Genomic DNA, 23,416 nt, shown 5'->3' with positions numbered 1-23,416 from the left:
GAGAAACTAGGCTAGTACCAAGTAACAGTTTCTTTGTATTAATTCCCATGGAAAGGGGCCTTTTCTTTGGTGTGCAAATGGGACTTTGATGGCCTTGCATCAAATGTTTTTCAGGCCTGTTACTCTCTGCTGGGTTTGGTTTCTAATTACCGGCAATTTTGGTTTAGTCACCCCCTCTTTACATTCTCCCGACACCTCTGGACCATTCTGGGTTCTACTCTCGGTCTCCATAGCACCCACGGGTGATACTCCATGTGTTTGATTGGTCTCAAAGATGGATACCTCAGGAGTAAGCCAGTGCCTGTCTTTGCCCACAGGGGTGCGCCTTGACAGAGTACGTGGAGGTCGGCAGAAGTACAAGCGCAGAATAGATGCGGAGAACAGCCCCTACCTGAACCCTCAGCTGGTTCAGCCAGCCAAAAAGCCATGTAAGTACAGCAGACATGTCTGGCTTTCCAACACACGGAATCCTCCCAGTTGGCTCAATGTATATCCGTTTTGGCATGCCCATCCCCACTGACTCCAAGGAGACTTGTCTTTGTTGGGGGCCGTGGCTCTGTTCCCAAGAATTGCCTTTTAGGAGCAACAGTAACTCAGCTAATTATCTTTTTTTTTTTCCCTATGGTTTCTCTCCCCTACCTTTTTTTCACGTAGTCATTTTGTAGAAGCATAAGCATATTAAGGCATAGCTTATATAGTGAGAATTTTACATTTACTGGTTATCTTTATTTTCAGAGGTACATAAAATGGATCATACTGTAATCATTAGTTCATTGGAGCTGTTAGTTTCAGATTTCACAAGAAAGTGATTTTTGTAGTTTTCACTAACTAAATGAGTTTGACTGCTCAACCTCCCAATGAAAATACATTAGGAGCCTCATTAATTTGGAGCTATGGAAGGTTAACACACTAGCTAGCAATAGATTAAAACAAGAATAGGCCCTACTAATAACAAGCATAGGTTGGTGGTTCCATCTCAGATGCCCTGATGGGCCTTATGAATTGTTTTTAAGGAGTCCATGGTTTTATAATGCCAGATTGCAATTTGAAAGGATGATGGGTACACTGCTAAAATGCAAGCCCCATTCTCTTTGTCATTAACTAAAAAGAGCCGGGATATAGATGGAGGCAATAACTGCATCCCATTTTCTGAAAAATCAGCTCATAGTTCTAGCACAACAGAGCTAACCTCCTAGGATATTTGCGCATAGAGTTCGTACTAGGCACTGAGAAGTGCTTTGATGGAAACGGTTCTCACATTTAGCTGTCTTTGTCTCAGAAGACACAACCAGCACTTAACCAGAGGAAGCTGCATCCAGAGCAGTTGTGGGAAGACACACGGGTAATTTTTGATCTGCTTTCAAGGGAAGAGAAAGTGTCCGCTTCTAATTCAGATTCTCCAGGAGGGGTCGCTGCTGTGCATCATACATGTGAGCATATGGGGATCTGTTAAATAAATAAAACAGACCCTGAACTGTAAATGAAAGGACATTTTAGCTATGTCAAAGGAAAAACAACCAGTTTTACATAAAATTAAAGCTTAAGTGAACATATGGCATAGTTTCCTTTTGCCTTTCCAAAAAACATTATGTTGATTATACCTTCAATTGTCCAATCTGGCATCTTCTCCTCAGCCTGCATAAGCTGGTTGGCATTCTGCAAATACAATCTAGGACTGCATTAAGCAGATTTTGCACATTATAATAAAAAACTTTCTGATAATACAATAAAATGCAATAAACACTAATGCTTAATTTCGTTAGGGGTTAGTTTCCTAGGCTCAATATTACACAGCCTGCCCATTTCTCATTCATTTTGCACGAACATTGACTGAAACCATTGATAATTTCCTCTTCTGAGAGAAAAATGAGCACCAGCCCGTTTGTAAGTCCACCTGATAGAGGAACATCTATGGTTTTCGGCGTAAACCTGAGAAATTGGGAAGTGGCTTGTCGAGTACCTTTAAGAAGATTATAGCAATTTCAGTGAGCTCCATTTGTCTGAGATAAAGAGGACTCCTAATAAATCATTACTCATTATCTCAAGGCCTCTGTGTTAATTTCCCTTAGTCCATCCAATTAGTGTGTTTTTGTAACAAACATTTATAAAACTTAATTTTCAGATCCTGTCAGATAAGTCAAGAGGCTGTGCCTGGGCTTTGCTGAGAAAGTGGCTCAGGGAGATTTCTGGACCCTGACTGATTGTTTGTGTACTACAAAAGCCCAAGAATGAAAATTGGGTTCTATTGATTCTAATTAGGGAAACATTAAATAAGATTTACCCAGAAACAGTGCTGTCGGCTATTCCATTTTCCGAATAATGGGAATTTCTTCGCTTCAGCCAAATTTCTCTAACCCTTCCGGTCAAGTCCACTGACTTGGGTAAAACAAGTACCATCTTCTCAGTACTAAAAGAACTAGAGTCAGGATTTTCTTTGGGTACATTTCTGTGCCCTTTGTTAAATGTTGCATTTGCTTCTAATCCTGAGAATCCAGTGGTTGCTGACAGGTTTTGTCGCATTGTCAGAGCAATGAAAGTTGAAACTTTTCCAAGCGTAACTAAACATACAGGGTGTTGTTTCCATAGCATATACAAGAAACAAATGCCATTCTTCACAGATCCTAAAAGTTAAAAAAAAAAAAAGAATCTGTATTTAATTTTATTTTTTTCCTACAAAATATGGTGTTTGGGAATATTTCCTCCCAAATCTGCATTTTCAATTTGGTGATAATTGAATATTCCTGCCAACGAACGGTTATCTGTTGATCATTTGCAATAAATGTAATTCTTAAAGCAGCCATAATAACAAAGTTTTTAAATGTTAGAAAAATTGCTAATTACAGCTTGTATAATTTCCTTGTCATTTCATTAAAGAAGACCAAAACGCATGCTACGTTTTCAATTCTAAGAAATATGCAGTCTTTTCATTTAGGGTTAAGAAGTTAATGATGGGTTAAATAGTTAATAATGAAAGGAAAATTATCTAGTAAACACAGAGGAAACTTTGGCTTTGCTCACAAAAGTCCCATTTAATGCCCTGGTTTTCTAGAGTCATAGCAGTACATAGAGCATAAAAATATTTGGGTTTATTCTTACCCATTTGTATCTCTTAATTTAGAAGAAAGTACAAACTCTAAAGCTACACATAGAAATTGAGAATAGGGCCAACAAGAAAAATCATTCTGTTAGCAAGGCTTTACAGCCTTTCCATAAACTCTCACATGCCCCTAAGCAATAAAACGCATTTGATGTGATGCTTTCCATTTGTCTCTAGTGTTTATTTTATGAAGGATTTTAAAAACATATATCACAAATTTCAGACAGATAAATCTGAGCCAGAGAATGAGCTAAAGACAACAGATAAAAATAGAGGATTAAAGAATTAGGCGCTCCAAAGAGAAAATATTGTCGCCTTTAAGTAGGAGTAGTTTTCTGGAAACTGATATTGGCTATATTTGAAAGATTGGCTGGGTGTGTGGGGAGGGAGAGAAAGGAGAGAAATTCCTATTTAATGCATCCCACAGAGATAGAGTTATATAGTCAGTAATTCACCCAGGCAGAAGGGCTCTGACCTTTGCTCTTCTTTAAAAGAATTAAGACAATTAATGACTTTCGTGCCCATTATGACTCTGGGCACTGGTAGTTCTCTGCCTTCCACATTATATTCCACAGTTCAGTGGCTCATTGTGGATTTTTATTTTAACGATGTTGTATACTATTTCATCTGCTTCCCGAAATCCCACTTAAGAATCAAAGAGCAAACCTAGAAAGCATCTAACTTCTCTGATCTCTTTGCTATAAAAAATTTCATTACAGGACAGATGCTTCATTCCAGCAAAGGCAGGTAGAGCAAAGAAGAAAGGAATACATTCTGTTACAACTGCAGTGGCTTATTTCTTGCTATGAGTTTTCCCGAACACTGTTTGCTATATATATATATATTGTAACGTAAATAGAATATTTGGGGTTTATTGTAGACCATTTGAATTATTTTTCAAGATGCGGCATACTTTAGGGTCTGTGAAACAGGGGTGATGCTACTAGTGATCTTGTAGTGCTCTGGTCTGATCCTGCAGATAACAAGATTGTCTCACATTTGTTGGTGGCCGAACCGGAGAAGATCTATGCCATGCCTGACCCTACGGTCCCTGACAGTGACATCAAAGCCCTCACTACACTGTGTGACTTGGCTGACCGAGAGTTGGTGGTTATCATTGGATGGGCGAAGCATATTCCAGGTACATTTTCTGAAAAGAAAAAAATGAAACAGAAAAGGTTGCGATGATTCCCTAGGTTGCCTATGTAGATTTAGACAAATTCAAAATTTTCTCACTAGTATGGTTTTTAACGTCTACATTTGTTTTTATCATACTTAATTTAGAGCTTTGCTGATCCTAATCGAATCATAAACCTTTCTATGTCTGTAGCACCTCGAACACTTGTTATTTTCTTCATATGCAAAGGCACTATTGCCAATATAAGATAAAGAAGAGTGTATCTTTAAAAAAATATGTCTTTATTCGTCTTAAAATTCTGACCTTTCCCCTCAGGAGATACTTCTGCTTTTTCTTTTCACTTAAAACAATGTCTTTGTCAGCAGTTATCTAATGTACCTTTTTTTTCCTGTTAAGAATAACTCATTTTGTTGTTCGTGGTGGCTATTTACGCTGAATTGCTATTTGTATTTATAAGCCCTGCTTTGGTTGACATTTACTATTTCCCATGGATTTGAACACAGATTATAAAAAGGAATATTAAATTGACATCATACGGTTTCTCATACGGTACCTTAAAAGTAGTATTTGAAAGTAGCCTATTACTTTGCTTTCTTGGCCAATCCCATACCATCCATAAACATAGAGCTGGTCACAAGTTTTGAGAATTCTAGTAGTCTGCTTGAATTATTTGTTATTTGTTTGTTTGAACTTTGATCTTCAGGTAGTTAAGAAACAAGTTTTTGAATGATGCGCACTGTTTTCCTGGCACAGTTAACTTATTTCTGTCTCCTTAAACTAGTTTGTCTTTATGCTTTGAATGCTACAGTAATTTCTTTAATCAAATTGATGGAAGTCCCTTTCCCAGCCCACACTGAAACCAATTTCTTGGTCATGATACGCCAGCTATGTTGCTAACAGTCGTAACGAACTGTCAGGCGATATCGCAGTGAAGCTAATTTGAAGTCATTAGGTGTGCAGCGTTCAGGCGACAATTTGTTACAGTGGTTAGGAACACAGCTGACATTTCTGAATGGCTTTGTTCGGTGCAGTTCTAGATGAGGCCAAGCAAATTGTAAACTAATTTAAACATCACTCTGTATTATACTAGCTACTTTGTCTTACACTGTTTGCTAATAAAGCACCCCAAATTAAGTCAAAACTAGTTAAATAGGTGAGCTTGAGTGTGTTCTTTGGAAGATACCTATACGAGGGTTACTGCACGTGAAAGGAGGAGCATTTGGTCATCTGGAGAGTTGATATTGCACTTCGATTGTAATCACACTCGTGTGACTTCTAGAAAAACGAATAAAGGATATGCTGAAAGATGTTGAGACATTTGGGAATTGTAGCATTAGGAAATGTCAGAATTCACTTAAACAATGTATGAAGACTTTTCTGACTTACCTGGATGCAAAGTGTGTTGAAGTGTTTTAAAGCAAAAAGAAACAAAAGCTAACATCTGTTGAAGTATCCACAGACCCTTTTGAAGATAATCAATATATATCATTTGTATTTACATATTTTATTATTTTATATAAACAGAGACACACACACACACATATACTCAGCTATTTATTTTATTTTTAAATTTTTTAAAAAAGATCTTATTTTTAAGTAATCTCTACACTCCGTGTGGGGCTCGAACCCACAACCCTGAGATCAAGAGTTGCACTCTCTACTGACTGAGCCAGCCAGGCACACCTACCTATACGCACATATTTAAAATATCATTATTCTAACCCAGGGCTTCTCAGCCTTGACACTACTGACACTTGGAACCAATTATCCTTTGTTGTGGGGGACTTTCCTGCTCATGGGAGGGTGCTTACAAGCTTCCTTGGCTTCTACCACTAGTCCCCTTGAGTTGTGACAAACAAAAATGTCCTCAGGTACGGACATATGTCCGCTGGCCAGCAAAACTGTGCCCCAGCTTCCCAACTGAGAACTGTTATTCTCACCTGGGAATCGAGTAGTATTATCTGTGATTCATAGCTAGGGACAGTTGAAGCATAAAGAGGTAAAAACACACGGAATCACAAACGTATCCGGTGCCATCAAAGCATATATTCAGCATTGCTTCCTGGAGTAGAGTCAGGAGACCTAGTTGACTGCATTTCACAGAACCATTTCAGAATACTAATGATAATAATGTTAATGTTATTGATAACGACATGAAAGACCATGTAACTATGACTCCAAACCACCCATTATTTCAGAGAACTCTGCCCAAGTTCTCCCTGAATTGAGATACATGTTAAACCAATCCTTTAATATTGTTCAGACATCCCATAATAAAGACCAATAAAAGGCAACAACTCCTTACAGTGCTCTCTGGTAAGGGAAAGTCAGTGATAAATTTGTGGGTCCAGTTGTGCATCTAAGTAGAAATGTCAGCTTACAAAGGAACTTGTCACAGTAAAGGGGCTCTAGTGACTTTTGTGAAGACAGTAACTTTAAATAACTATGAGTAACAGCATTTCCAGTGGTGGAAACAATTACTATACGATTATGTGTTCAGTCTTAAGCTGAGGCTTAGAATCGGTGGGGACTGACGTTATTCTCTCTCCATAGCAAATGCCAGAGGAGGTCACTGTGAAGTGATGATTCACAGCTCTGGTGTTCCACAGCTCTGGTGTTCCCGATACCCTCAGGGTGTTTTAAATGATTTCAAGGAGTGGGTTGGCTTTTCAGAAAAGGATTAGCTGAACAAGAATTAACTGAAATTCTTTTAAATTGTTAAATAATGAGTGTGCCATGCAGTGCTTTGAGGTAGAGGAAGAGGATGCTCTGATCTTAGAGTGCTGGTGTACCCCGAGTTCAGGGAGGTTGGGCAGAGCAGCAGTGTGGAGTCTGGGATGGGGGACTGGTGGGGAGGGAGGGAGACAAAGAGAATATAAAGATTTAAGGTCACATTTGTGCCATGATAGAAGTAAAATCATGTTCCTGATAACATGACCCAGTCCTCATAACTGGGGTCAGAGCCTGAATTAAAGCCAAATCAGAACAGAAATTCCACCTGTCTTTGTCTTAAGCATTTTAAAGTTATGTTAAAATTAAAATGAAATATTTTTTAATACCAAAATTTAAGCCTCTGCTCTCTTTATGCTGCTCTCAGTTTGTATAATCACACACACACACACACACACACACACACACACACACACAGTTCAAAAATTAAGTTTAGCATCTAAGATAAGATCAGTAGCCTTTCTACACTGCTGGGAATGCACTCTTGTATCCTTGCTTTTGCTACATAAAAAAATGAAGAATTCAACAAAAGAAAATATTGAAGAAAATACATATGGAGTGTTTTTTTTTATCAGTAAATCGAATTAGTTGACTTACTTTAATAAATCATATAAATGGAAAAGTGTGTTCTTACAAAACATGACCATACTTTATCTGTAGAAGAAAAAAGATCACAAGGGCTTTAGAAAATGCTTGACTTTAGCTGGAGGAGCATAAGGGCACAAGAACAGATGATGGTGCCCTAATAGCCCTTTTTAAGAATGACAGGGCCCCGCCATTAGCATCCTTTTATATCCTTGGAAATTGCTCATGCCTCGCTTTTCTGGTTCCTATCTGCCTGACTCTTTTTTATTTCTCTTTCAATTTCGTCCGCGCTCGGATAAGCGCATGCTAACACAATATGATTGAGCTGTAAAATGGAACGCTGTCGCCTCTAATCTCTTTTATGTAGATACGGACTTACTGCACACTCCACTTCATTCTCTCCCCATTGTTGGCCTTTTTTTAGAATGGGCTGCCAAGTAATGGAGGCTCCGTCAAATATTAGAGCTAGGTTTCACAGGGTGTGATAAGACGATTATCAGCCCAGCAGTCAGATCTATTATTGTTCTTTGTGGTTGATTAAAATATTATTATGTACCGTTACTTTGTTAGCAAAATGCAGAATGTGCTTAGTCAGATGGTGCTTAAAAAAGCATAACCCATATTAGCTGACCTATATAAGTGGCTTAAATATATTATGGGTCTCATCCGACTGTTCACTTTAAAAGAATGGAAGGGTATTTTAACAATTAAGTGAATGAATATATTTTAGAACGTTTTTTTCTTTTATCATATATGGTAAGTTTTCAGGTAGGCTTCTTTATTTTTAACATGACAAATTAAACAGCTGTCCTACTGAACAAGAGGACTCGGCATAAGTTCGGGGCCTCTTAGTCACATTTATAAAATGGTATTTATTGTAATGACATCAAACAAACAAACAAAAAACTCTAATTTTTATTCATGCTCAGTGAAGGCAGGAAATACTAAGCTCTAAAGGAAAACCACACTAGGAAGGTAATGTGATAAAACAGTCTTTATGGGTAGTTTATTCGTGTAAGAAACAGAAATCTAAAGATTAGAAACCAGTGTTTTTCATTTACACTGAAATATTTTTTGTAAAACAATCCGTTAGAAGAATATATCAAAAATTGCTCATTGAGTTGGGATTTGTATATTTTTCTCAACAGAAGTATTGAGATTTTTCTAGAAATGACAAATCTCTAAAGAAGATGTATAAGCTATTTCTACATTAGGATGTAAATTTTGTGGGCAAATACCCAAGAATATTTTGAACATTTATTGCTAATGATACTGTTTAAAAATCTATCTGTTGTTCTAATGCATTTTCTATAGAGACCAGTTTTTTAAGATTATGTCATCTGCCAACCAAAGTTGTGGAGGTTTTAATTTTTTTAATTTTTAAAATATTTTTTTAAAGTTATTCATTTATTAATTTTGAGAGAGAGAGAGGGAGGGAGGGAGTAGTGGAGAGAGGACAGAAAGAATCTCAAGCAGGCTCCACACTGTCAGTATGGAGCCCAACACAGGACTTGGCTCCATCTCAGGAACCCTGATGTCATGACCTAAACTCAAATCCAGAGTTGGATGCTCAACTGACTGAGCCACCCAGGCACCCTCAAAGTTGTGGAGGCTTTTCAAATGCCCATTACTTACCTAAAACTGGTAGCACCATTAAGTGATAATGATATGGGCAAAAAGCACCAAAAAAAAAAAAAAAAGTGTGGTGGAAATAATTACCATAAGATTATGCTTCCATTTGTAACATGAAGTATGTTTCCACGTGTGTATATGTGTGTGTGATTATGGTTTGATGTGCAGGTCAAGGGCATGGTTGACTGAGAGTTATATCATATATAAGTAGCACCTAATATTCTGTTCTGTATCTGTATCACTGACATTTGATAAATATTTTTATTGATTAGTTGATTGAAAATATGCATAGCCCAAAACTGTTCATTGACCCTGAGGCTCCACTCTCTACCCCATCCCATAACCAAATTGACGTGTAGTTGTAATTTCTACTTTGCTGTGAATGAATTGAAGTGATTACAGCCTCTTTCCTCAGGATTAATTTTCTTTTGCATATGTAACTTGATGATTTCAGAACTATGAAGTAATCGAGTCTTTTATTTAAGTGTAGAAAATGTAAATTTAAGACTCGAAGCCTTGGCTTAATAATGCTATTAAGTATTACCAAACATTTGGAAGTAACATTTCATGTACCTGACATTTGTATACCTGTGTACCTATAGTTGTGTTTTTTTCGGGTGCAATGAACCTAAAAGTAAAATCAGACAGCCTAAGCTGTAGTTGAGTAATTTTTTGTAAGTTACTTAATTGCTCTAGCCATTAGTTATATTGTGAAAATCAAATGAGGGAAAGAATACACATGCAAATTAAACACATATGTATAATTAATTTGCAAATTACAAAGCATGATCTAAATGTAAAATATTCAGTGTTCATTCTAGTTTCTGAGATGCTGCACATAGATTGTCATTTTATTGCAATTAAAACCAAGTGATCTAAAAAGTCAGTTTAATAAAATCCATTTCCAAAAATACTCACAGTAAACCTCAGTGGTAATGCAAAGGTTGGATGGAAACTTTTTGACCAAAGGGATCTTTGTGTGGATACTGTCATCATTCTATCTTAGGTGGGCAGGATCATTAGCATCTAAATAATCTAGTTCATCCTTCTTGGCCAAACCTAAAATAACTGAATGTTTATCAGTTCCTGAGATCACAACTATGATAAGGAAATAGGAACCAGTAAGTTGAAAACTATGTTATGAAAAAAATAATCTGAAAGGTCACCTAAGGTCTTTCATTTTCTGCAGCTACCCTTGCTAGAAGTAAAAAAAAGAAGAAGAAAAAAAATAGAGAGACCAATCAAGAAGTCACAAGTTTTCCTAGACAACCCAAACATGGTTACCGTTGCTTATAGAGACTTATTGCCACCACTCAGTGCCACTGTTTGTGACCTAATGCCTGTTCTGTAACCATGTTGAATTACCTGTGCTCACGTGATCTCTATTCCAGCATTACTTACGCTCCATTACTAGGTGTCCCTAAATTATGTTTGCCATCTATAATAGCCATGCTGTTGTATACCTCTAATCAAAGAGGAATCATAATTTCATAGTACTCATTGAGTACAATTTAAGTATTTGAGTTGCTGCTATGTACCTAACACTATGGTAGGTACTATGGGAAATATAAAAGATTAACATGACATGATCTCTACCCTGAATCATGTATCTCTGTCTACATAAATATATATGCATGTGTGTGTACATATATATGTGATTATTTCCTTTTACTGAGATTAAGCTTTGAATACAAAAACAATTGACATCTAAATAGTGATTTAATGTTTACAAAGTGCTTTCACAAACATTAAGTTGTTACTCGTAGCAATTCTGTTATTCTCTGGGTAGGCTTTATTCTTATGATCCCCACTTTATATATGAACAAACTTGAGAGTCAGAAGTTTGACTCACACTGTTAATGGGACTTGTACTCATAGAATATTCAACATACATGACTTTTTACCAATAGCTTCATTATGTCTTTCTTCCCCATCCTTATCAACCCCCCTTCCCCCACACCAATGTACTATCATATTTGTTCCAGGTTACCTATCTACCTGTCATAACAAATTTAGGTGAATGTAACATATTTGCCCTATCTTTAAATTCTGTCTATGCATTTACAAAATACAAGATTAAAGGAAAGGAGGATGAATTTAAAAAGGAAATGTGTGACACACCTTCACTCAGTGAAAATCAAGGCATTTGACTAATAGTGTACCCTAGATATGCCCGATCACAAATTTTGATGAAACAAGGCAATTGCTGTTTAACTACTCACCTGAATAGTTGAAGAATTCCTTCAATGATTGGTTGCTAAAATCGGATGCTCCCCCTCCCTTACTCCTGTTTGGATTCACTGGCCATTGAATTTGATTGAGAGTTACAGGTAAACTGGAGCAAAGGTGAGTCAAGAGACTTTCAACCACACCAAATATCAAAATGTTAGTTCCACCGCTTAACCTTGAATCCCTTTCTCCCTTCCTCCCTCTCTCCCTCCTTCCTTCCTTCTTTCCTTCCTTCCTTCCATCTTTCCTTTCTTCCCTCTTTCTCCCTCCCTTCCCCCTCCCTCCCTCTCTTCCTTCCTTCCTTCTGTAAAGTATTTAGTGAGCTCTGTGTCAGGCAGTGTGCACAAAAGATACACACATGAGTATGAATAAAGCACAAGTTCTGCTTTTACGACCCTCCCAGGGTAGTGGGTGATTAGAAAGATGAATCGACAACTAGAACTCCACGATGTGGGCTGTGATGGTGCTCTTACACAGAGTCGCATGGAAGCATGGAAGGAGCCGCATGAGGCTAGACACAAAAGCAAGGACCCCATTATGAAGAATCTTGATAGCCATGCTAAGGAAATAACATTTTATACTAAGACAATAGAAGTGATTAAAAATTTTAATTGAGCCAGCTTACATAGGGAAAGATTACTTGGTATACTTTTGAAAACAATAGTGTTAAATTTCTGAATGTTAAAGATGTCTATATGTACTATGTCCTAAAATATGATATCATTTTCAGGCAAGTTCTTGGTAATTGTTAAAGTCTTTGAATGATGAGGTGACAGGATGAGTCCAGTCATTTGGATTACTATCTATCATGATCTTTCAGAAACCTGAAATACCCGAGGTTTATCAAACTATTGACCTCCTATAAACCTGGCCCAACTCTTTTTGTTCTGGAATTCAGTTTGTCAGTGGAGCTGTTACTTCTGACTTGTCTCTTCTTCTCAAGGCTACTTGATGAGTTAAAGAGAGAAAGACTTTTGTATCTTGGGAGGAAATTGTTATATGAAAGCAGCTATAATTAGTCTAATTCCTATATGCTTAAATCCTGAATCAAAATATCTTTTTCTATCTCTAAATGAAGAATTTGAGGGAGAAGAGCAGAACATGACACTGGCATGTTCTGTTTCTCTCTGTTCCTTTTTGACCCTCCCTCCAACCCTAACCCCACCTCCCTTCTGGGGCTGGTTGCACTTTTTCCCCTGCGCCCCCCTTTATCTGCCTCAGCCAATCTCCAAATGAATGCATGTCTATCCTGGCCTTGGCTTTGACACTCTGGATATATTGATTAATAGTTGCCCTAAGCTCCTTTTAGCAAATCAAATTTTCACTTTTAGCAAGGATTTCGCCTCTGATTTATTCAGCAAAGTGAAATGCACTAAATTGACTTTGACATTCAGGGAAAATGGCTGAAAAACAAAGAGCAGAAGAAAGAGATATAAATTGTGTGGCAGCTGGAGACTTCAAGCATCAGAGAAACAGTTTTCTATAGAATACAGAGTAATTTAAAAGCACTTTTTAAACACGGAGAGAAGTGATGTCTTCAAAAAATTTAACTGCTGAGTTTTCTTTTTGCAAGAGGGTGTATGTATTACTCAGCTGAATTCAGAATTTCTAGTACAAGACATTATATTTTGTAGAGAAAAATAGCTTTGTAATCCAGGATTGTATATATCAAAATTAGTTTATGCAGGCTAGGAAGTAACCTAATTACTTTGGAAAAAGAAATATTCAAAAATTATCCTATACAAAATAGAATAACTTGTAGGTGTTAGTGCTTTACAGCTATGTGTGTGTGTGTGTGTGTGTGTGTGTGTGTGTGTGTGTGTGTGTGTGATAACGAATGGAAATACTTCATCACCGTAAGGAGAATTTGAAATAATTTTGGATCACAATCTCAGTGTAGAAAAGCCATGCAGCTTTGCTCTTCTGTATGCCTTTTCTCCAAGAATGTCAGCCTTGGCTGTGTTCTTTTGTGTAACTAAGCCAGCCTACTTCCTTGTTAGACCAAGGTTCAGTGAGTAAGTAACCATCAGGTTCAAGATACAAAGTGTGGTTTTGATGTGTAAAAAGAAATAGTACTGGTCTGTGGATGAAGCAAAGGAAGGAAAGCTGAACTCACTAGGGGCACTTGGGGAGGAATTAAAGATGTGAAAGTATCAGGGAATATTTTTTGATATCAAGACCTAATAGACTGTTGCATCGCTTCTGTTGAGGGATTATCAGAGTAGAGAAAGGAGAAGGGGAAGGTGAATTTTACAGTTGGAATTTGGTTCCTTTCCCTCTTTCCTGTTCAGTATGATTTTTCCTTATTAACCAAAGCCAGGGTCCCCGTAGTCAATGCACTCTCCCTTTAACTCTATACATTTATTATTCTCTTTCCTGTGACTAAATAAATGTGATTTATTTTAAATAAATCCACAGTGACCCATTTTGGCATTTTACACATCAGTTATCATCACACTATACCTCCTCTGTCTATATGCATATGTTTTCCCTAAAATCAAGCCACTTCCTCCCCAATTCGGGCCACTTTCAACCATCATAAATGACTGTTTAAGTAGAAGAATCCAATTAAAAGAACCTATTTAACTTGCCAGAATCACTTTAATTGACAAAAACTTCTTAGAAGTTTATGCTATATGATAAACAGACATAACACATCCATTTGTTTATAAAAACCTTGATATTTTTCTTTTTAAATTTTGTTTATTTATTTTGAGAGAGAGAGTGAGACAGCCACTCACGTGCATATGAGTGTGGGGGGGGGAGGGGCAGAAGGAAGGGGAGGGAGAGAATCTTAAGCAGTCTCTGTGCTGAGTATGTGGCTCTGTGGGACTTGACCCAGGGCTCAGTCTTCACCATGAGGTCATAATCTGAGCCAAAATCAAGAGTAAGACAGACGCTCAACTGACTGAGCAACCCCAGAGCCCCAGCCTTGATATTTTTCTTAAGAAAATGTTTATTTTTGGGGTTCTCTCTCTGGCCCTCCCCCACTTGTACTCACTCTCTCAAAATAAACTTAAAAAAAATTTTTTTAAAGAAAATTTTTCTTTTTTTCCCAGAAAAGAAACTGTTTTTTTTTTTCTCTAAAGCCATCAAAACCTTTTTTTTTTCTTTACTATTTTTGCCAAGTTTCTTTTTTCCCTCTAGCAAAAGTCAGGAATCAAGTACAAAATATACAAACTCCGCATGAAAGGAACGTTCAGCTTACGATTTATACTTGGATCTCTTATTGGGCACTTCAATATTGTTGTTCTATGAGTTAAAAAGTGCTAATACATTGTGATTTAAAGAGGAAAATATAATGGGTAAATACCACCCCTCGGTGATTCTGAGCAGTCCCTTCAACTTAAGGAATCCCAAACTTTTACCGGTCTCCATTAATCACATAATTTTGCTTCCAGTAAGAAAATTCTACTTTCATCGCCAAAATGGGCATTGAGCCATTACTGCCAATTGTTAATATAAAATCAAAAAGGGGAAAGGGCCAATTTCTTCAACTCGATTCAGATTAAGCAAGTGGGTCACTGGACGTCCGGCTCAGCAGCTTAGCCTATCTGGTTTTAGAGTCATCGGAGCCCAATTAATAAACACGATCACTCCAGGGGTGTCTCTGAAGAGCGGCTCCCTCCTCTCCGTGTGAAGGAGGCTGCACACCTGCTTAACCTACATTAGGCAAGGATTAATTACCTGGAGTGCCGGGCCCCTCAGCCAGTGAGCACACGGTGGCCTCAGCTGAGGAGGGAGAGGGGGGAAAGGAGCAGCTGGGAGATCACAGAGAGACGGACCCCTCCCGATGCGGTCAGCACTTTAGGAGAAAAAAAAAGAAGGTCCAGCTGTACTTATTCTTGTGATTTGCTGTGTCGTGGTGGAGCCCAGTGGCAGGGGATCTTCAACACAGATGTGTATGCCTGAGAGAGGAATATACTCCCGAAGGTTGTTTCGCCTGTGAGCGTAACTCAGATAAACCTCTTGTGGGAGAACATGGAGTAACTGTTGATAGCGTTTCAGATTTATTTCTGTGAGTTGCTGTTGTTATGAAGTAAAGTGTTTTATGGTAGATTTTCCCCAAAGTTTTAAAAATGTGCTTGCTTATTCAGAAACGTGCCCGAAGAAAACTTCGTGACACTGTTGTTTTGGTTTGGTTTGGTTTTTTAATACGTGAAATAATATCGAAGAGAGACCTTGTTCGCAAAAAATTAGTTATGGGATGACAGAACCAGAATGGACCTTGGAGAGCATTTTTTAGCACTTGGCTTTTTAAGTGGAGGTTCCACACTGTAGTGGGCATTGTAGCATCTTTGGAGTTAGAGACCTTGATTCAGATTCTGATATCGCTACATACCATGAACTCAGTGCGTTTATATATAACATGGGATAATAATGTTTACTTTATGGGTTGTTTGGACAATTCTGTGGGTTAATGTGTATAAAGTGCTCGATCCAGTCTTTGGCTTTTCATTGAAAGCGTTCAATAAATATTAAATGGCTTTACTTGCAAATTCACTTATGGATAAAGACACTTAGGACGAGGAAAACTGAATGAGTTACCCGGAGTAACAAGCGAGTCAGAGACAGAGTTGAAATTAAAACTCAGTCTTCGTTCCCATTTGGGCATTGTTGACATTTGTCATTGTCACTACCAGTTTTTCAGAAAAAAGTATGCATCCTATGCATAGTATTAAACATTAGCAACTTATCATCTTCACTTTATATCCATTCTACATTATACCATATTATGTTACATTATATGAAAACATGCATGTACTTTTAGGACATGTATTTCTTGAAGATAGACGAGAAGTGAAAACGTTATACAAGAGTTATTGTGGTATGTTTTTTAAAAGGGTATACTGCAAATTACAAGCAATAAACCTGTTTTTAGTTTTGGTTATTCTGTGGTATAGCCTGGGTAGCACATCTGGCTGGATATATGAGATAAAGCCCCTTTCTGAAGGATTATTAATCTCTAGATATGGCTCAGAACACTTCTGTGTCATACAGGGGGAAAGGACAGAGAAATATACCCGATTGAAGCTTCAGGTGGGAAAACATGGCCAACAGGCCAGAGTGTCTATAGGTTGCTAAGAGGAGGCTGTCAATTCAGAACGAAGTGTCTAAATGGCATAAAACAAAGTAACATGAATACATGAGGGGTGCCTTATTCATAAAGCCTCTCTGAATATACTTATATGTAAACGCTGATGCTATCTTTGAAAACAATGTCTCTGGCAGATCAGTATATAACGTTTGGTTAAAATCAGCTTGTGAATAATCCACGAATGTTAATTAACCTGGTTAGTTATCTGACCTGTTACATTCTGTGAGGGTTTTAGGTTTTAACATCTCTGTAATGGCCATGGAACTTTAACTCAAGCTTCCAAGGCAATGTTCTATATTTGGAATAGAATTATTTATTATTTAATTTGAACCTGACCATACTAGAATTGTACGGTTGAATCAATTTTATATGGGCTGAGAATGGGTGATATGTTATCTTTAGAACATCAACTATGATAATATTTGAGATAATCTGAATACAGTAATCAGCTCTGTAAATTCAGTTCAACATGTACCTAAACTCTTTGTAATATTCAGCTCCCCACCAAAAATGCCATGTGTGAAAGCTAATACCTATCCATTCCTGCACTGAACAAAAATATATATTGAAGGTCTAGTTAGTACCTGATAGGCCTGATACTATAATTGATGCTCTTGGGAGACTTTCTTTGTCATTATTATATGGCTAAAAGGCACAGTTGATCTCTTATCAAAATATATTTTGAATTTTTATCTCAAGAGTGTTGCTTTGCAACTCACTCAGGATCACGGTTTTCATTTTTCTGTCAAACATCCTCAAGAGTCTTGAAGAAATGTTTTGAGAGTGATCTAAGCCAGATGTCAGCCGTGCCTCCTGGCCCAGTATTTCAGTGTTGACCCTTCCATAGAGCTTTATCCCCGGGTTCTGTATATCAGTGGTGTTCTGTGAACTAGACCGAGTGCCAGCAGCTGCCCGAAAGGATTTTTATGCTGTTTTCAAACTATATATATGTGGTTGTTCTGAACCCGTTGGGATTTGAAATGATTAAACTACCTCAGAAATGGAGTCTCTTTATGAAGAGAGGCCTGCTTACTGCATTAAGAAGGTTGGCAGTGTTTTTACTGTAAGGAAAGGTTCTTCATCTCTCTGGCCACAATATGGGAATATAGAGCTGATTTCAGCCGTAGCTTTTCTCGAGATTAGGAAGCTCGTGTCGCATCTCCCGCGGTTAACTTTTGTTCTCGTCTGCAGCAGCACAGTTCAGAGGTGTGGGCTCCATGTTGCATCCATACTTGGCGTGTTATCCTCTTATCAAGCTCTTAGCATCCCTTTGTTTATTTGAGGCGACAGGAAGACTGTGTAAAGGCTGCTTAGTCAGGGATATCAGCCTTGTTGGCAGGGGAGTGATTGCCAGTTGAAAAACAAGGCATTATTGCTCATTTTTTCCCTCTTATTAGTTTGATTACATTTGCAAATCAAATCAATCCATCAGACATGATCAGGCCTCGTCCGCATTTTAAGGAATAGTAATCTCCGTCTAATAAGATGCAAATGTGTCACATCGGTAAGTAACCAATAAATCATCGTCTTGTCTTTGGCAATCATTAAATATCAGAACCAACAGTCAATTTTTAGTATTTTCAATTTGCGATATGCCGCTGGAATATAAAGATAGATGGACGTAATTACACAAACCAAACACTATTTCAGTTCATTCCAGACAGCAAATTTAGTGGAAGGTATAACTGGCTTGTCATCACACTACATTATTCCTAGCAGTTCATGCAAAGTTCACAGACGAGCTTCAAATGGACATTGCTTTTTTTCAACTTCTAACAACGTCCCTACAATGGCAAGCAAACTTTGATGTAAGGACTTGAACTGACTTCCGCGCGGCTGTTGCAGTCAGATGCCAACATGACAGGAAACATATGCTCTCTCCCATCAGAAACTGCTGTCAGTGCCAGCTTCAATCTTCTATATTTTCCATTAAAAAGAAAATGAACTCACAAATGTAAAAAGAAAGAAAAACAAAAACAGCCAGAACTCTTCAGATGATCTATACTGTCTTCATCTATTTTGACAGAAAAGTTTCCCTTGGGGCAAGAAGTGGACAAAAACTTTGCATTTTTCCGAGTTTCACATTTTTAGAGCTTCTCTGTTTGGGCGACGTATTCTTTTCACCTAAGCCCTTCTCTGTAAAGTTGTGCATGTATGCAGTGCCCTGATATGGCCAAGGAAGAGAGTGAGTGTAAATTTTTGGTGCCATAATGAAATGTTGACGTACGAAAATGTTGTAATTCGAAGGGTAAGAAATCAATTGTTTGGGCGGCATATCTGATCTGAATGCCTTTTCCCAAATTATGCTTGGCAACTCAATATCTTCTGATGACCTGTGACGATTGCCTATTCATTCATCCATCCATCTACCCATTCATTCATTCATTCATTCACTCACAGGAATTGACTTCTCACAAATGGAGGATCATCCCCAATCTCTCTTGGCTCTATTTATCTCAATACCATCAATATTCATACTTTTCCACCCTTTTCCAATAATTTCTCTTGTCTACTTCTTTTTTTTTTCTGAGTTCTAATAGAAGAAGCTCTTTTAAATCATTGATCAGATGATATTTAAAATTTGCAACATTTCTCTCTTTGATTTTTGTTTTTCACCTTAGCCTCACCCGGTTACCGGCATCACTTTTATTCTTTCACTCTCTGCTCTCCAAAAGTTGCTTCTCTTCTCCAGTGGAAGTTGCTAAATAGGATGTGAAGAACACATTTCTATGACCTTGGTGCACCTGCTACTTTATTTTGGTGGCACTCCCAGTCATCACTGACTGATTCCAGTTTGTCTTGACAGATTTATCATATTCTTTATAGTTAAAGCTTAGAGCTTAAGATTTGGCAAAGCCAACCCTTTGCCGTACTAGATTCCCTTATTTGCAGTGACAAAAGCAAACTCTTCGGAATACTATTGAACAAAATCTGTTGTTTAAAGTTGATAAAGTTAACATTTCTGACTGCATTTCTTATTTATTTTTAAATGTGCTGGGTACCTTTACCCTAATCACTCTGTAGGAGGAGGTGTACAAAGTACACAGTGTAGATATGGTCACAGTCGGCTGGGGGATTAAAAACAAAGAAACGATTATTACACGATGTTCTAAGTGTATTGATGTGGTAACACAGCATACTAGGGGTACCCCATGGTAGGAACTCTAAGGAATCAGAGAAGGCTTCTGGAAGGCTTTTTGTGTAGAAATCCAGTGAAGATAAATTTATAGAGAGGTATCAAGGTGTTCCAGTTAAGTGTTAGCTTCCTTCTGCTAATGAAACCAATAGTGTAATGAAGCCCATTTCCAGTACCTCTGTCCCATTTGTTAGCAGGACTGAGGAACATCATTCATTGAAAAAGGAAGAACATTCTTTCAAATTTTAAGAAATCGTAATAGAGAAGTTGATTTACATGCTGGTTAAAAACAGGCCAGGAGGTTTCAAACTTAGACTGGGAAAACATTCAGTAACTGGAGGTGGTGGTGTGGTGGTCAAAACAGCTTTTGAAGCCGCATAATCAACTTCTTACATTTTTTTTAATGTTTATTTATTCTTGAGACAGAGACAGAGTGTGAACAGGGGAGGGGCAGAGAGAGAGGGAGACACAGAATCCAAAGCTGGCTCCAGGCCCCGAGCTGCCAGCACAGAGCCCGACGCGGGGCTCGAACCCATGAACTGTGAGATCATGACCTGAGCCGAAGTCGGACGCCCAACCGACTGAGCCACCCAGGCGCCCCCAGCATAATCAACTTCTTAAATGTCTCATGTGTATGCCTGTTGGACGCCCTCTATGTGCCATCCACGTGGGCAGGCAAAATGCACCTTCACTCTGTGAAAACAATTTTATGCTGCTTCTGCACCTCTTCCCGTCGCCATATCCTCTCAAAGTTAGTAAATTTCCAGCATTCTTTTCCTTTCTCCGAAACTGTTGTCAATTTTTTCAATACAGCCCTGGTCTTTCCAGGGGATTGTTTTGCCAGCCAGCCCATGTAGCTCAAGGAACCCCATACATGGCAGCAATTGCCAGGCACCCCTATGAGTTACAGCTGATGAAAGCCATACAGCGCATGCCTTTGAAGCTTTGTACCAGAACCTTATGCTCTCTCTAACCGATTTACATACCACCATGGTATGTTTAATTTGCTTTTTCATCAAATCAATAATGGGTCTAATTGAAAAAATTGGCAGTGCTACGTGCAACCTAACTGCCGATCTCAATGTTTGCCGGCTAAAGGGAATGTTGCGCAGCCCCGTGTCAGACACCTGTGTTATTGGTGCTCCTGCTCCTAATGCGTACAAAAACAAACATTAATACAGGTGGAGCATCTGCACCAATTGATCACTATGCTATGAGAATTAATCACCTGGCTTTCAGCTTGAAGAATAAAATTTACATCTTTAATGTATGAAATGTATTAACACACACGCTTGCACCATCGACTCAGGGTGATGTCAGCAGTCAAGCACGTGCAGCGCCATTCAGATGTGTTCCTCTGGACACTTGGACCTGGCTGTGTAAATTCGGGGCCAGGTTTAAAGCCCTCGATAGCAGTTTTAAAATTTAGATTTGGCACTTTTGTGTCAATAGTGATTGGAAAAGATCGGGCAAGTGTGATTCAACGTTAAGGGATCGACTCTTTGAACTCCGTAAATCCTCCTTCGAAAACTTGTATGATGAAACTTTGGAGGTTGAATTTTATTCTCTCATTTCAATCCGGGATGGATTTTGGCAACATCGTCATTGTCACGGGGCTACATTCGTTGAGCCCTTACTAGGGACCAAGCCCGGTGCTAATTGTTTTACATGCATCATCTCAGTTCCTCTTCAGAGCAACCCCATAATTGAGGCTTGCCTCTGATGTCACTTTATAACAGAGAAAATTAAAGCATAGGGAAGTCAGGCAACTTGCCTGAGCTCCCAAAGCCAGTATGGTAGAGGAGATGAGATTTGAATTCAGATCTATTGGATTCCAAACCCCGATTTTTATCTCCAGTGCAAAGCCAAATTCCTGGTATAAACTAGTTCATTATTTTTGAAGTTCCAACCTGATTTTTTGTTTAGCACGAGGGGATCTTAACATCTTTTGCTGGGCGAAACACGTTTCATTGTTGCATCCCAATACTGTTGATATGACAGTTACTGCAAGACTGGCTACGTAATTGGTGGAGTCCAGGACAAACCAAAAATGCCAAACCCATTGTTAAAAATTATTAAGAATTTCAAGGTGGCAACAAAAGAGCATGAAACCAAGTCTGGCTCCCTATCCGGGTCACACACCCCAGAAATTGGCCGGGTATTGCCTTAAGAGATGGAAATTTTGCTCGGGGACAAGTTTAACAAATAGAGGACTCTTTCTTCAGGCTATTTTCGATATCATTGTTCTCAACGTCTAGTCATTCCTTTAGGAAAGAAAAGATGTTTTGCATTGCCCCTACCACCCAGGTGCATTGTTTACCACCCAGGGGCTAATTTTGTCTCACAGGGAACATTTGGCATTGGCTGGAGACATTTTGATTGTCACAGTCAGGAGGGTAGAAGGGAAGAAGGAGAGTCTAGTGGGTCAAGTCCTGGGATGCTGCTACATAACTCTAGAACTCATAGCACAGTCCCTTATCCCTCACTCCCCAGCAAGGACTTATTCAGCCTACAGTGCTGAGAAACCTGTCAAAAACTATTGTACTCGTAAGGCTTGTGAGTTTAGTGTTCAGTTTTGCAAATCTTGTGACTACATAAAGAAATACGGTAGCTTTATTACTAAAGAGAAGGCCTTACTTCACCAGAAGCCACCTTCATCCACAAGATCGATAAATATTTATTGGGCAGCCAAGGTGCATTTGCTCCGGCACTTTGTGGCCAAGCTGCAAGTTTTATCTTTGGTGTTTAAAAATAAAACAGAAAGGTTAGTGAACTCTGAAAAGTGACTATGGCACATATGAATTAAGAGCTTTCTGGGAAATTTCATAGGAGATATTTATTATGTGACTAATTACATATTCACATATAATGGAGAGGAGCCGTTGTAGCACATCCAGTAAGCAATATGCATTTTAACAGATATATAAATATGTATTTATTCATCAAACAGAAACATTTTCTTAGTTATTTGGATGTAAATAATGTTTATAAAAATTTATAAACATTAAGTGATAAATGTTCTAAGCACTCAGGTAGATGCTATGTATATTTAAAGACATTTGAATTTTTGACAGAGATCTTTTATGTGAGCTTATACAAATAACATTGGAATAATTCTAAAGATGTTAATATCAATCCAAACATGCTTAGAATTGGTGAACTGGGATAGATATGTCATAAGCTTGTCAATGAGCTGTATGAAGTTTATATAAAGATATTATATATAAAAAGATATTACATAAATACTTTGGTAATTATTCATACACATGTATTATATAATCCAATGCTTACTGGCATTTTCTAATTCTTAGACTCCTTTTCTAATCACTTAAGAGGAAAACCAGTGGTGCCTGGTGGCTCAGTCTGTTAAGCGTCCGACTACGACTCAGGTCATGATCTCCTGGCTCGGGAGTTTGAGCCCTGCTTCAGGCTCTGTGCTGACAGCTCAGAGCCTGGTACCTGCTTCAGATTCTTTGTCTCCCTCTCTCTCTCTGCCCCTCCCCTGTTCATTCTCTCTCTCTCTCTCTCTCTCTCTCTCTCTCTCTCAAAAATAAATTTAAAAAATTAATTTTTTTTTAAAAAGAGAAAAACCAATAAGCCATAGTAACCATATTTTTACACAGAAACTTCTGTTTCAGTAAGTCTTATGTCACTTTCAACTTAGTTTCTCTCCATTTTAGGAATAATATGGCAAATTTCGAGTAGCCCAACTCCCTATAGCATAATTCGAAAAACAAAAAACAAAAAAAATTCAAATGTATTGTAATTGTG

The 23,416-nt window shown here is 38.1% G+C and overlaps 1 protein-coding gene across 1 annotated transcript in view; it reads left to right on the top strand.

The window, feature by feature from the left end:
* Nucleotides 1-274: 274 nt before the first annotated feature.
* The window catches only part of ESRRG (estrogen related receptor gamma), a 62,460-nt gene continuing 39,318 nt past the window's right edge, over nt 275-23,416 (top strand). Inside the window, exons 1-2 of the mRNA XM_007072826.3 lie at nt 275-428; nt 4,077-4,238. Coding sequence (XP_007072888.2) covers nt 275-428; nt 4,077-4,238 — 316 coding nt within the window. The remainder of the gene's footprint in view (nt 429-4,076; nt 4,239-23,416) is intronic.

This window comes from Panthera tigris, chromosome F3 (assembly GCF_018350195.1).
Source record: "Panthera tigris isolate Pti1 chromosome F3, P.tigris_Pti1_mat1.1, whole genome shotgun sequence".
Taxonomy (NCBI): domain Eukaryota; kingdom Metazoa; phylum Chordata; class Mammalia; order Carnivora; family Felidae; genus Panthera; species Panthera tigris.
The sequence above is the reverse complement of the archived record's forward strand: the minus strand, read 5'-3'. Positions and strand labels throughout refer to the sequence as shown.